The sequence below is a fragment of the Dendrobates tinctorius genome, unplaced genomic scaffold, assembly GCF_039654945.1.
Source record: "Dendrobates tinctorius isolate UK_male_01 unplaced genomic scaffold, ASM3965494v1 ptg000017l, whole genome shotgun sequence".
NCBI lineage: Eukaryota > Metazoa > Chordata > Amphibia > Anura > Dendrobatidae > Dendrobates > Dendrobates tinctorius.
In genome coordinates this window covers 3,145,001-3,160,992 of record NW_027361685.1, presented here as the reverse complement: position 1 = coordinate 3,160,992, position 15,992 = coordinate 3,145,001, and the positions used below count along the sequence as shown (strand labels likewise).

Below are 15,992 nucleotides of genomic sequence, written 5' to 3'. Positions count from 1 at the left end.
GACTACCATGACCGATCTCTGCCTGTTCTAGCTGTCTGCCACCCCCTAGTGATACCGCCGATGACGAGTATCTCCCAGATCTCCTCCAGGTTGCCCAAGCGGGAGGATCACTGGAACAAGTGCCCCTGGGCTCCCATTTATCGGATATACAAAAGGACGATATTGTCGCCGTACTAAGGCCGAGGGCTGCTGCTTTCTCCTCAAAGCCGGGGAAGACTACTCTCACCAGTCACCATGTGGAAACCCCTGGACAACGCCCCATCCAGCAGGCTGCCTACCGGGTTCCAGAGGCTGTTCAAGGCATGATAAAGAACGAACTGGAGGAGATGAAACAACTGGGAGTTATTCAGCCATCTCACAGTTCTTGGGCCTCTCCTGTCGTCCTGGTCCCCAAGAAGGATGGTACAACACGATTCTGCGTTGATTACAGACGACTAAATGATGCCACCAGGAGTGATGCTTATCCCATGCCCAGGATTGATGATCTATTGGATCGTCTGGCAAGTGCCCAATTTGTGACCACATTAGACTTGAGCAAGGGGTACTGGCAGATACCCCTAACGGAGCACGCTCGGGAGCGCTCAGCCTTCATTACTCCATTTGGGCTTTATGAGTTCCTGGGAATGCCCTTTGGGATGAAAACTGCCCCCGCTACTTTCCAGAGACTGGTGGATCGACTGTTACAACAATGTCAGGACTTTGCCTGTGCTTACTTAGACGACATCGCCATTTTTAGCACAACCTGGGAGGAACATCTTAAACACTTGGGCATAGTGCTGGACTGTATCCTTACTGCAGGACTGACCATTTGCCCTGATAAGTGCCAAATAGGGATGGCTGAGGTGCAGTACCTCGGGCATAGAGTAGGGGGTGGGACACTAAGGCCAGAGCCTGCCAAGGTGGAAGCCATTAGCAACTGGTGTAGACCCCAGACTAAAAAGCAGGTACTTGCATTTTTAGGAACTGCTGGTTACTATCACAAATTTGTTTCTAACTTCAGCACCTTGGCCAAGCCCCTAACCGACCTGACCCGCAAGAACATGCCTAGGAATGTGACATGGACGCCTGCATGCGAGGATGCCTTTTCAGCGTTAAAGACTGCCCTCGTCACTGCTCCTGTCTTGGCTGCCCCGGATTATAAACGCAGGTTCCTCGTGCACACAGATGCATCCACCTTTGGGATTGGGGCAGTACTTAGCCAAGTGAACGCCGCCGGAGAAGAACATCCTGTTGCTTTTGCCAGTCGGAAACTACTGGATCGGGAAGTTGCCTATGCTACTATTGAAAAGGGGTGCCTTGCCATCGTATTGGCGCTAAAAAAAATTGCAGCCCTACTTGTATGGCAGAGACTTTACGATTGTTACAGACCACAACCCCCTCACATGGCTGAATCGCGTATCAGGGGACAATGGAAGATTGCTGCGGTGGAGCTTGTCCTTACAACCCTACAGCTTCTCCATCCAATACAAGCGAGGAAGCCAACACCAGAACGCCGATGGACTGTCTCGACAAGAAGAACCATAGGCTCCCCAGGCCGACCTACCCCTGCCACTGTACAAGGAACTACAAATAACTGAGCAATGTGGACTAAAGTGAGCAGGCCAGAGGTCTGTGTAGACCTCATGGCGTGCTCACTTATTATGGGGGGGGAGAGGTTGTGATGGTGTGATATGTTATGTGGATGTCATTTTTTGTATATTCCTATTTTTAACAATTCCAGTTATTTTCATAGAGTTTTTCTTATTACATTGTAAGCCTACAGCCTCACTGTATCTGTCTCTTGATGACCCCCTGTAGTGCATTAATCCCTAAGGCCTTTTGTTCTCCTCTGGGAGGTAACTTGTTTGACTACCCCTGGACAAGGAAGGGGGTGGGGGAAAGAACAGCAGCTGGACAAGTCAGTTCCGGTAGAGACAAGATGGTGAAAAGGCTGCATTTCAGAGAGAAGGATCCATTATTATCCTCTGGTGCTAGAGTGTTTTGGAATCTCGTTTCCCTGGACATTTTATCCGGATACTGGACTGCATTCTTAATCTGGACTATCTTATCCTTTGTGTGGTGGACTGAATATGGACCTTTTCGTATTTTTGCCTGAATAAAGGTCTTGGAATTGTTCACTCTTCGCTTGCTCTGTTGATCGTGTGATACCAGAGAAGGACCCCGTGACAGATAGTATGTGATAATACAGTATAATTCTTGTGTTTTTCTCCTATAGGGACTGCCCTAGTTGGGTAATGTAACAGCTGTTAATTAGTAGTGCAGACAAGTTGTCCTAGACTATACTCAGCTTTCAGATGGCCCAAAATGTACCACTCAGGGAAAATTCACCTGCTCCAAAGATCATTAGCAGCTTCTAACTAATGGCCATGCTGCGGTCTGTCAGGGAATGAGTGCAATTTCGTAATAAAGACTAGGGATATGTGCAATCATAATGTCTGGGAGATCTGTGCCATTATTTAGTATGAATATGGAAATTATCTCTGAAAGGTAAGTGTTCCCTGAGTGGTATATAATGTATTTTCACATGCTATCTATTCCAGACACTGGAGTGGCTTATAAACTTACAAAGTATATAGTTTGAGGTCTGGGAGCTGCCAATATGTGGCTAGTTTTCTGACTGTTTTGGTTAACATGATACATGATTTTAGGGTTTTCTTCGTCTAGTCTTGCTTGAATAAACTTCAATATTAAATAGTCTCCTGATGAATGAATGAATGAATCCAATGAATATTCATTTCTCTTAAGTAGCGGCACAAGTGACCGCCAGCAGCAGCAGGAAGCCGGTGGCTGACACTGCACGCTACTGAAGAGGAATGAATACTCGCTGCTCTCTGTGCGACCAGTCCCGGCGAGTACTCCGGCAGCTAAGTTCTGCTTGTGAGCAACGCATGTCGTTCTTGCCATGTGCTGCTTACCAGCATAAAGCACTTGCTGGCATCAGAGCAGGATGCTGTGAGGGAGCGCCGGGTAGGTAAGTGTATTTTTTTTAATGTTTTCTGATGGGCCATGCATACCAGGATGGGGGTGGGTGCCATTTATAAGGATTGGGCCATGCATACCAGGACTGGGATGGGGGCCAATCATACCAGAATAGGGATGGGGCCCTTCATACTATGACGAGATGGGGGCCCTGCATACCAGGATAAGGATGGGGGCCATGCATACTATGATGAGATGGGGGCACTGCATACCAAGACCAGGATGGGGAACCTGCATACCAGGACGAGATGGGGGCTCTGCATACCATGATAATGATGGGGCCATGCATACTAGGATGAGATGAGGGCCCTGCATACCAGGATAAGGATGGGGCCATGTATATGAGTCGCCCTCCCAGGGCTGTGGGGTACTCGGTAAAGGGCCGGTGTCAGGGGGATGTGTCACAGCAGCGGTGACCCGGTCCGTGGCCCTGGGTGCCCAATAATGGGGGATGGTTGTTGTAATTGTTTATATGGATAGTTCGTGACGCCACCTGTGGTGTTCGGCAAGTGAGGTGTTAGGCCGACGCTGCATGCAGATCCTCTGGTGGAGCTGTAGTCCCAGGGCAGTGTAGATGTAGTAATGGAGGAGAGGCGCAGATGGTGTAGATGCTGGTACCCAAGCGTAATGGTGTTCGAATAATTGGAGGACACCAGAGCGTGCAGTTCCAAAGCTTTACTCACAGTCTGCAGTTCACACAGGTGCCTGCCTCCGTGCCATGTTCTCCAGGTCAGGGCTTTAGCCAACCTCCAGGCAAGATAGGATTCTCCTTTCCAACACTCCGCCAACATGTACCTTCCTGAACGTCTCCTCTAATGCGCCTTTAAGTGTGAAGTACTCCAGTACCGTGGTTCCCTGGTGTGCCTCTTGTCTCGGGTTCCTACGACCCTTACTTGTATGACAGACAGCTGTAGCCTGATCAGGGATCTCTATCTCCAGAGTCCCGGCTCTCTATTAGTGTTGCTGTTGTGTCCCAAGTCTATGGTGGGAGTAAGGCGTTAGTGGCTCACTACTTCACCGGTGTCTGTTGCTGGATATTAAGGATCCGATCAACCTCGGGGACCGGGCCCCGGCCTTGCGCTTTGGACTGGAAGGGTTATCTATCTTTCTTCAAACCCACTTCCCACCGTCATTCTGTCTCCTTCGTTCCGATCTGTTCTATCTTTCTTATGGAATCTGCAGTCTCAAGTCTATGTCTCTTCTCCTTCTCTTCCTTCCCATGCCAGCTGGCCCAGATCACTGGGCAGCTGCAGCACTCCTTCCTCCATCCCTTCTTCCAGGGATTCTCCTCTCAGACTGACCGACTGACTTGAAATCCTACACTCTCCCTCTCTTTTATATCTAACTCCACCCGCCTCCCAGCACATCTCGTGTTACAAAGTCAGGGACCACAAAAGGTACTCTATTACCTTTCCAGCATAAAGCATGGATGGGTCCCTGCTGAACTATCCTGTGTGTGGGGTGCAGGTGTGGAGCGTGGTCAGGAGTTCCCACCTTACCTGGATGGTGGGGTACCACACCTTAGGAGAAGGTGCAGTACCTCTGTGGTGACTGAAGCCTCAGGGGTGCCACATATACTAGGATAGGGATGAGGGCTACATCACAGCTCACAGTGCATGTCAGACCAAATGAGAATCATGGGTTCAAAGTAACTGGCCAAGGAGATCAGATACAGAATTGTGGCGAAGCACAGATATGGCCAAGGTTACAAAAGAATTTCTGCAGTGCTCAAGGTTCCTAAGAGCACAGTGGCCGCCATAATCTTTAAATGGAAGAAGTTTGGGACCACCAGAAGTCTTCCTAGTCCTGGCCGTCCAGCCAAACTGAGCAATCGTGTGAGAAGAGCTTTGGTGAGAGAGGCAAAGAAGAACCCCAAGATCACTGTAGCTGAGCTCCAGAGATGCAGTAGGGAGATGGGAGAAAGTTCCACAAAGTCAACTACCACTGCAGCCCTCCACCAGTCGGGCGTTTATAGCAGAGTGGCCCAATGGAAGCCTCTCCTCAGTGCAAGACATATGAAAACCCGCATAGAGTTTGCTAAAAAACACTTGAAGGACTCCCAGAGTATGAGAAATAAGATTCTCTGGTCTGATAAGATGAAGATAGACCTTTTTGATGATAATTCTAACCGGTATGTGTGGAGAAAACCAAGCACTGCTCATCACCTACCCAATACAATCCCAACAGTGAAACATGATGGTGGCAGCATCATGCGATGGGTTTTCTTCAGTTGCAGGAACAGGACGACTGGTTGCAATTGAAGGAAACATGATTTTGGCCAAGTACAGAGGTATCCTGGATGAAAACCTCTTCCAGAGTGCTCTGGACCTCAGACTTGGCTGAAGGTTCACCTTCCAACAAGACCATGATCCTAAACACACAGCTAAAATAACAAAGGAGTGGCTTCAGAACAACTCTGTGACCTTTCTTGACTGGCCCAGCCAGAGCCCTAACCTAAACCCAATTGAGCATCTCTGGAGAGACCTGAAAATGGCTGGACGGAATAGTACGTCATACGTGATCAGCCACGTTCACGGACTCCGAAGTGAGAGCGGATTTTGCTGGATTGGTTTATAGAAACCTTGTTGCTTTTCAGCAGCCTTTGAGCCACTAATAGTGTGGGAACCTCTGTTTTTCCATTGACAGATGATGGACCTGAGTGGGGATTTGTTTTTTGTGAGATGAGAATTGGTATTATTTCCGCCTACATAACATTGATTGGTTTCTTTATATTTGTTATTTGAGAGGCAGAATGAACAAACAGTTGAACACCACACACTACTGGTTCATCCAACAAGGTTTTCTATTAGACTGTGAACTGTCATTGTCTTGGTAAATAATTAAAGTTTTTTACATAGCTTGCCATTTTTATGGACAGTTTAAGTAGAAATGTTCAAAAATATAAAACTCAAGGATATTTTATTAATAAATAATTGTTTTTTATCTTAGCAGATGACTGTACCAGGAGATCAGAGGGACAGCTGACATCTTCAATTTTTAAATCTGATGATCTTGAGATCCTACATGATACAACTGAAGTGATTGCTCTTACTCCAGATATATCATCATCCATTCACAGCAAAGATCTGTCATCTGATCCTATGAAACAGGTCCCATCTTCTGATTCATTACTGACTAATAAGGGAAATCAATGTCACAAAAGAGGCATTAAAAAACAAACTGCTACTAAAGCAAAGAAGTCATTCTCATGTTCAGAATGTGGGAAATGTTTGACATGGAAATCACAATTTGTTAGACACCAAAGAACTCACACAGGGGAGAAGCCTTTTTCCTGTTCAGAATGTGGGAAATGTTTTAACAGGAAATCAAATTTGGTTAATCACCATAGAACTCACACAGGGGAGAAGCCTTTTTCCTGTTCAGAATGTGGGAAATGTTTTAACCAGAAATCAGATTTGGTTAATCACCATAGAACTCACACAGGTGAGATGCGTTTTTCCTGTTCAGAATGTGGGAAATGTTTTATACAGAAATCACATTTTGTTACTCACCAGAGAACTCACACAGGAGAGAAGCCTTTTTCCTGTTCAGAATGTGGGAAATGTTTTAACCAGAAATCAAATTTGGTTAATCACCATGGAACTCACACAGGGGAGAAGCGTTTTTCCTGTTCAGAATGTGGGAAATGTTTTATACAGAAATCACATTTTGTTACTCACCAGAGAACTCACACAGGGCAGAAGCCTTTTTCCTGTTCAGAATGTGGGAAATGTTTTAACCAGAAATCAGATTTGGTTAATCACCATGGAACTCACACAGGGGAGAAGCGTTTTTCTTGTTCAGAATGTGGGAAATGTTTTAACCAGAAATCACATTTGGTTACTCACCATAGAACTCACACAGGGGAGAAGCCTTTTTCCTGTTCAGAATGTGGGAAATGTTTTGCACATAAATCACATTTTGTTAGACACCAGAGAACTCACACAGCAGAGAAGCCTTTTTCCTGTTCAGAATGTGGGAAATGTTTTAACTGGAAATCACAATTGGTTTATCACCATAGAACTCACACAGGGGAGAAGCCTTTTTCCTGTTCAGAATGTGGGAAATGTTTTCACCAGAAATCAGATTTGGTTAATCACCATAAAACTCACACAGGGGAGAAGCCTTTTTGCTGTTCAGAATGTGGGAAATGTTTTGCACATAAATCACATTTTGTTAGACACCAGAAAATTCACACAGGGGAGAAGCCTTTTTCATGTTCAGAATGTGGGAAATGTTTTTGCACTAAATCAGATTGTGTTAGGCACCAGAGAACTCACCCAATTTGAGAAATTTTTTTCATGTTCAGAATGTGGAACAATTTTTAACCAGAAAGGGAGTCTTGTTCCACACCAAATAACACACAGGGGAGAAACTTCTTTCTTGTTAAATGGAAAATAAATCTTGATCACATCAGAGAAGCCATTTTTCCTGTTCATAATGTGGAAATGTTTTAACCAGAAATGGAATCTTACTAATAATAATAATCTTTCTTTTTATATAGCGCTAACGTATTCCGCAGCCCTTTACAGTTTGCACACATTATCATCACTGTCCCCAATGGGGATAACAATGTAAATTCCCTATCAGTATGTCTTTGAAATACAGGCAGAAACCCATGCAAACACAGGAAGAACATACAAACTCCTTGCAGATGTTGTCCTTGGTGGGAGTTGAACCCAGGACTACAGCACTGCAAGGCTGCAGAGACAACTACTGAGCCACCTCACCAGAGAATCCACACAGGGGAGAAGCCTTTTTCCTGTTCAGAATCTGGGAAATATTTTAACCGGAAAGCGGTTCTTGTTAGACATCAGAGCAGTCACACAGAGGAGAAGCCTTTTTTATTTTCTTAATGTGGGAAATATTTTACTTGGAAATCAGCTGTTAATAAACATCAGAAACGTCACATAGGGGAGAAGCCTTTTTTATGGTCATAATGTTGGAATAGTTTTAACCAAACTTGAATTTTCTTAAGTGGGTTGTCTCTTGTCATCCCTCATGTTTGCTGACAAAGGGATAAAACTAAACTTTATTAGTTCCAAATGTAAAACTATACCCATAATTCACCTCCTGAATATTAGTCAGTAGGTGACTAAGAGAAAAAAACATATACCCCACATTTCAGTATATAGACCGCGGCACCCGCTGACCACCCCATGTCTCCACAGGCATGCTTCAATAGTCTCAATGGGAGGCTAGAAGCTGCTGTAATCTGATTGGTTCTGCTACATACAGGCAATGCTCAGATCACCTGCATGTAGCAGGGTTGCTCACTTGCTATGAGCGCCAACCACTGGGCAGCGCTCATAGGATCCGGCATTGACAACCATAGAGGTCTGCTAGAGACTTCTGGTTGTCATGCCAACTCATCGATGACCCGCGCTCATGTGACAAAGTCACCGATGTGCGGGATTTCTGGCCCATTATGTGCGAGAAAAGATGTGGGCTCAGCGCCGGGGCCCACATCAAAAGGACGGAGTCCGACATCAGTGTACATTTACACCCGATGCCAGAAAGGGGTTAAAGGGGATTGTTTTTACAGAGACAGAAGTGGTAATCAATCATGTATATATACAAATAATTACAAAAATACACAATGTCAAATGTTCAAAACCACAGCAAAAAGGCAGAGATGCTTACCTGCCCAGACCTCCAAACAAATGCACTATCAGGGTGAATGGGCCCATATAGTTTATTTAAATCAGATAAATTTTTATTTAACCAAATTTAAGGTACAAAACAAAAGAACAAAAATCGCAAAGAGAACAGCATTAACAATGGTCATTAGTTTCAGAAATTCTCTCCCTCCTTCCCCTCCCCCCCATTACATACAAGAGCAGCAAATAATGGATGGTGTAACCTAAGTTCAGGGTCATCTTCTCTCCACCCAAGGTGTCCACAGTGTCTCAAATGTTCTTATGCCTTTTCTCTTAATGTAAATGTTTTTTTCCATATTCACAATATAGTCAGACTAAAAAAACAAAAATACTGAACTGGAGTAGACTTGAATGACATGCATGATGTAAAAGCATGTTCACACTGGCCATAAAAGCAAGCAAAACCAAAGGAAAAAACAATGTGTGTATATACCCTAATGAAAATAAATAAGTAAAAAAGCAAGTGCATTTACTTGGTAAACACTATTTTGATCAAAAAAGTATACTGAGCTGTGTAGTTCACTTATAGTCCCTCTGAAGCTGGGTGTCCGTTTGGGACCGAGACTCTGCCACTATTCACACTAGGTAGGTTTTAACCATTAGTGTATTACTGTCTCAAATGGGTACACCTTGCCGTGGTGGGACAGCTTTATACTTTTTTGATCAAAATAGTGTTTACTAAGTACCCTATGTTATTTAATGCACTTGCTTTTTTACTTATTTATTTTCATTACGGTATATACACACATTGTTTTCCTTTGGTTTTGCTTTAATATAGTCAGACTGTCTGAAAAATTCCCTCAGTGGGGTGTGGCCTGCATGCAGACCAGAGAGGCCACATAACTCACAGGCTCCTGCGTCTCCGGACTTAAACCGGATAATAACAGCACTCTATATTACCTCTCCTCCCTGTGCACAGTAACGGCTCCTGGAAGGTCCTGGGCACATGATGACCCGAGGGAGAGCGCAGAAACGCAGATCCCCACCGAAGCTCCCAGACTTCTTCCCCCGAGGACAAACTGCACATGCTGCAGGTAAAATGGCTGCGGCTTCCCCCTCAGCTTCCTCCCACTCATTGGGTGGCTCTGGGGGGAGGGGGACATCTGAGACTCACAGCAACCTGTCTCCTATTACTAAAGGAGACATGAGAGACTTTCTGGCCTCCATTCATGCTTCCCTAAAGGAAGACATGCAGTCCATGCTGCAGGAGATTAGAGGGGAAGTCTCATCCCTGGGGGAGAGAACTGCTCATGTCGAGAGCAAGATGGCTGAATATGCCAAGACTATAAATGCACTAGTGGATGAGAACGAAGCTTTGAGACAGGATATGGCTGTGGTCCAGGATAAAATGTATGATCTGGAAGATAGATTACGGAGGAATAATGTGCGTGTCGGGCATACCGGAGGACATTCCAGATAAGGAGCTGGCTGACTTTCTGCTTAAATTCATGCAAACTGTACTCCCAACCTTGCACCCCAGGGATTTCCTGATTGACAGGATACATAGACTCCCCAAACCCCGGCATGTGGACCCAGCCTTGCCCAGAGACACTTTGGCGCGTGTCCACTTCTATACTACCAAAGACGCCTTCATGCAGGGGATGAGGAAACCCCCTGAGCTCCCTGCTGAATACCAAGGCTTACAGGTGTTCCCAGATTTATCAGCGTTCTCGCTGCCAAGGAGGCGAGAATTCGCTCATGTTTGTAAAGCACTATGTGATGTTCATATCCGATACAAATGGGGATTCAATCCTGTCAGGCTGATAATATCTTATGAAGGTTGGTGGTGTGGTCTGCCAATCTCCCAAACAGGCTGAGAACAAGCTAACCGATTGGAAGATTTCCTTTGCTCCCCGCCAGAACCCGATGGGAAAGAAAATTGTTCAGGACTGGATTCAAACTTGAAGAGGAGGATGAGATGCTGTCCGGATGCAGGACTCTGCTGTGAGGGTGCTACGGATTTTGTCACCGTTTTTTTCTTTTTGCTCCAACACCCTGTCCAAGATAACTCCCGGTTATTTTCCATCTTTTTGAGAGTGAGCCTTGGAACTGCCCTGAGCTGGCATTTACCTGCGGTCTAGGACTGACCACTCAGGCATTTCACTGCCTGACTATCCTGGCCTTTGGCCTAGTGGCTGCATGACTTTGTGTTTAGAATTTTTTTTAGTTTTCTCTGTGTTTTGTTTCCCTTGTCTCCTGTTTTTTAGGTACACCTCCAAGATGGGTCTTTTTAATGTGGTTACTGTGGTTCTCTATGTTGCCAACACACGAGCCCAGATGCAGGTGATATGGGTTCATGAAGATGTATGTGTGATAGCAAGTTTTATAATGTAGAATTATGAGTGTTACCATTATGTTTTTAAGTGTTAGGGGGTTGAACTCCCCCAATAAGAGGTCCATCCTATGGAAAGAGGTGAAAAAATCAGGTGCGGAGATTATCTGCCTGCAGGAGACGCATCTGATAGAAGCTGATAATTTTTGGCTGCGTCACCCACAATTCTCTAATATTTACTTAGCTAATAATAACACTAAAAAGGCTGGGGTGTGCATCATCTTTAAAAATACATTAGCCATCAAATGTATTCGGAAGGTAGCGGATCCTGTGGGCAGATTTCTGTCCCTCATATGCACATTGAATGGCGAGTTGCACACAATCACAGTCATTTACGCCCCAAATCATTCGCAACAGACATTTATCCGCAAAGTACTACATAGAGTGGGTGGTCTGGCGCAGGGTGAAAAGATATACTGTGGAGACTTTAATCTTCCCATGGACTGGGATCTAGACTGCTCACGAGGTGGCATTCGGCCTAGGGGGGTGTTGAAAGGCATAGCCAAAGAATATCATCTACACGATTTCTGGAGGTACTCCCACGCGAGTGAAAAAGATTATACCTTTTATTTCTTCCGACACCGTACATATACTAGGATAGACCATATTCTGGTGGATACTTCGGTTCTTCCTAGATGCATCTCCTCCAGCATAGGATTAATTACCTTGTCTGACCATGCTCCCATTGTGTTACAGTTAGCATTAAAACATCATGCGAACCCTGCTTTTCGGTGGCATCTGAACCCGTCTCTTTTACTAAATGAGAAGGTGACGTGTGGTAACTCTACTGAGTTGACTCACTACTTCCATATTAATGATAATGGGGAAGTTTCAGATGAAACGCTATGGGCTGCGCATAAAGTAGTTATACGGGGATATCTCATACAACAAGCCTCCATACTGAAGCGTAATAGAGGGATAGGGGATGACCTCTTAGCTAGACTTTACCAGTTGGAATCACTGAATAAAACCTCACCCTCACAGGCGGTGTCGGATGAGATATATGGGGTTGGCTTTCAATTGCGGGAGGTTTTGCTTTCTGCCTATGCCCGTAATTTACGTAAGCTTAAAACTCACTTTTACGCCATTGGAGATAGGACGGGAGAAATACTGGCACGTAGGGTACGTAAGCGAGAGGCTAAATCCAGAAAAGATGGTTTACAAGATCAGAATGGGTGTCTGGTTAGGAATCCGATTGACATCGCGGAGACATTTGTAAAGTACTACTCCTATTTATATAACTTACATTCTGACCCGCAGACCCGTCAACCCACTCAGGTAGCAATCCATTCATATCTGCAATCAGTTAATTTACCACGTGTATCCCAAGAACAATTATTATTGTTAAACGCCCCATTTACAGAAGAGGAGATCAAAAAAACTAAAAGCAGTAAGCTACACACCGCGCCTGGTCCGGATGGACTATCAAATGAATATTATCGCACTTTTCAGGAACTTCTGGCCCCATATCTATTGAGGTTGTTTTCATGTTGGTGGGATTCAGGCAAAGTTGCTGCCCCTAATTTGGAAGCTACTATTACCACTCTCCCTAAGCCAGGTAAGACCCCTGATAGTCCTGGGAATTTTAGACCCATTGCTTTATTGAATTATGATTTAAAGATATATACCAAATTGCTAGCCTCCCGCCTTCATTTGATAATCCACTCTCTTGTCTCTCCTGACCAGGTCGGTTTTGTGGCTGGCCGGGAAACCAAGGATGGTACCCACCGAATTTGAATCTCATTAGGGTGGCGGAACTGTTGGGCCTTCCCAGTGCATTCCTGCCCTTGGACGCTGAGAAGGCCTTTGACAGGGTGCACTGGGGATATTTGGGAAGTGTTCTTAGGAAGCTTGGTTTGGAGGGCCCATCCTTTCGGCGATTTTAGCCATATATTCCACCCCATCTGCCAGAGTCCTAGCCTCTGGGTTTGTATCTACCCCCTTTTTGATCACTAACAGGATGTGGCAGGGATGCCCACTATCCCCCATTATATTTGCATTATGCATGGAGCCACTGGCGGAGAAAATCCGTCTTAACTCTGATATCTCAGGTCTGATGGTGTGCTCACAAGATCGGTCTTTACGCGGACGACGTTATCATAGCCTGTGTGGACCTGGAGCGGTCGTTTTCGGCCATCATGGTTGAACTAGAGGAGTTTGCGTCAGTATCCTATTACAAATTGAATGCATCCAAATCACTGGTATTCCCTGTCGCGGTCCCTTTGGTCACCAAAGCTGAATTGGAGAATAAGTTTCCCTTTCGTTGGACTGATCACAGTATCCCTTATCTTGGTATAAAGCTTACACACTCTCAACATATTATAGAGGCGACCTATACTGCTTTATTCAGACAGATAAACACTGAACTGGAGACCTTACATCTGTTTATGACTTCCTGGGTGGCCAGAATTAATATTTTCAAGTTGAAAATTCTCCCCAAGATATTATATTATTTGAGATGTCTTCCTTTGAGGGTCCCAAGCAAAATTATAACAAACCTTCAGCGCTTAACAAACAAATACATATGGGCCCACAAAACTGCTCGAGTGACCAAGTCCCTTTTGTATTACCCTTATGATCTGGGGGGAATGGGATTGCCAAATTTGAAGGCGTATTATAAAGCCTCAGTGGTAGCGGGGCTGCGGGATTGGTGGCAGCTAGATAAGGATCATAGATGGTTGCAAATCGAAAATTTCTATGCGACTAGAGGCTCCACCCGATTTATCTTAGAGGTTGAAGTCTTTGGGCCATGGCCTTGTAACCTCCCTCTACAGACCATGTCTACTGCACTGCATTTTTGGAGACAGATGGTCCCGACTCTTATTAAAATCCCATTAACTGAAGTGTCACTGAAGGCGCTAGAATTGCATATCCCGTATATAAATTTACAGCCATTGGTACTGGCTGGTGTAAAATCACTTCATCAGTTGTGTGACGGCACAGCGATTAAGCCGTTTGACCGCCTAGTTGCAAAACACCCAGATATTCGACATAGATTTTATCAGTTTTTGCAACTAAGACATCTTATACACACTACACAACCGTCGTACTTCTTTAATTCTAACCTAGACCGTATAGTAAATGGCCTCTTCCTGGTGCCCAGACCTAGTACTCACAATGTATCTATCTTGTATAGAGCCCTGAATGATCCTGACCCAGAGGTTAAACTGCAATTCATGAGACAATGGGAGGATGACTTGCAGGTCACCCTAGCGCCTGATGGGTGGCGGGAGGCGGTGCTAGAGGTTTGGAGAGTTTCCTCATGTTTAAACCATCTGGAACAATTGAAAAAAGTCCTCTTACGCTGGTACTATTACCCAGTTAAAGTTGCTCACTTTGGCCCTCAGTGCTCCCCATTATGTTGGACAGGCTGCGGTATGTTGGGGACACTTAGCCACATGTGGTGGTCATGCCCGAAATTACTAAATTTTTGGGCTAGCCTAGAGGACGTGATAGCTGAGGTAACTGGGATCCGGATGGCCTTACAACCCAGTATGATTTTATTGCTATCGGTTTGGATGAGATCCCGCATGTGTTGAGAGGAGTGTTCTCACATTTGTTTATAGCCACTAGACTGGCAGTGGCATCCAAATGGAGAGTGTCCAGCGCTCCGACCATACAAATTGTGATTGACAGGATGAACCTTCATTGCCAATACGAAAGGGCTCTGGTATTATCTGCGTCATCTAAAAAGAAAAAGTCCCAGATTTTGGAACCATGGCTTGGTAGCAGGCTCTCCACTGTGATGATGCTTGTGCTACTTCGATTCAGGGTCTGATATTCCCTGCCCGCGATGAACCCTGCTATGTGTCTAGCTTATATGCCACTTTGATATTCAGGAACCTGCACTTTAGCAGGTCAGTTTCTGTTAAGACCTTTGATCTAAGTAATTTACAGTTGTATACTTAGGTGTACCTACCCCCTTTCCCCCCTTATTCCTTGCCTCCTACGTATGTATGTCTGTTTTCTTGATGTATTATTAATCTACTTTGCACTGTTTGCGGAATTGATGTGTTTTCCTGTTTAACGATGTAAATTTCAATAAATATGATTTTGGAAAAAAAAAAGTAAAAGACTGTACTGTCCTATGGAACTGAGTGTTTAACGGACATTGCCCTGGCCTGTGTGTGAACAGAGAAAGAGCAAAGCCCTGTTTACGGACATTATTATTTTATGTTGCCGGACCTAAAGGCTGACTACTCTGTGTTTGTGCTGCTGGGGATATGGTGCAATAAACCCAGGAGAACTTTTAAGGAAATTGAGTCTTCCTGTATGTTATAGCGCTGTCAAGCGGGCGTTCCCCAATGCACTCAGTGAGCGCTGCCTTACACTATATATATATATATATATACTGCTCAAAAAATTAAAGGGAACACTTAAACAGCAAAATGTAACTCCAAGTCAGCCACACTTCTGTGAGATCGACACTGGTTGTATTTCAATTTCTCCCGCTGTTGTGTCAATGGAATAAACAACAGTTAGAAATGATAGGAAAGTCACTAACATCCATGTGTCTGCTCAGAAAGAGTGTCCAGGGTTCCCTTTATTTTTTTTGAGCAGTATATATATATATAATATATATATATATATCAGTGACACACATATATATATATATATACACATATATTTATATTTCATAGAGAAATAGATAGCAGAATAGGTTAAAAATCAATTATCGGCATCTGTAAAAATATTACAGAACCCGACAGGACATGAGACATGGTTTACATACAGTAAATCATTGCAGAAGAATTAGATTTATATATATCCCTCACTAATAATGTTAGTAGTGTGTGTGTAAAATTTGGAGCTGTAGGTGTTAAATTAGAGGATTAATTCACGGAAAAAACTGGTGTGGGCTCCCCCTCAATTTTCTTTGCCAGAGAGGGCTAGCGAGTGACTGAGGGCAGAAATAAATAGCCTAGAGAGGGACCATTGTTATTGGGCCCCCTTGGCGTAAAAAAATCTGCCCCCAGCCACCCCAGAAAAGGCGCATCTGTAAGATGCGCCAATTCCGGCAC

The 15,992-nt window shown here is 44.6% G+C and overlaps 1 protein-coding gene across 1 annotated transcript in view; it reads left to right on the top strand.

Moving 5' to 3' along the window:
• The window catches only part of LOC141082247 (uncharacterized), a 77,401-nt gene that overhangs the window by 49,307 nt on the left and 12,102 nt on the right, over positions 1-15,992 (top strand). The window contains exon 3 of the mRNA XM_073566185.1: positions 6,236-7,070. Coding sequence (XP_073422286.1) covers positions 6,236-7,070 — 835 coding nt within the window. The remainder of the gene's footprint in view (positions 1-6,235; positions 7,071-15,992) is intronic.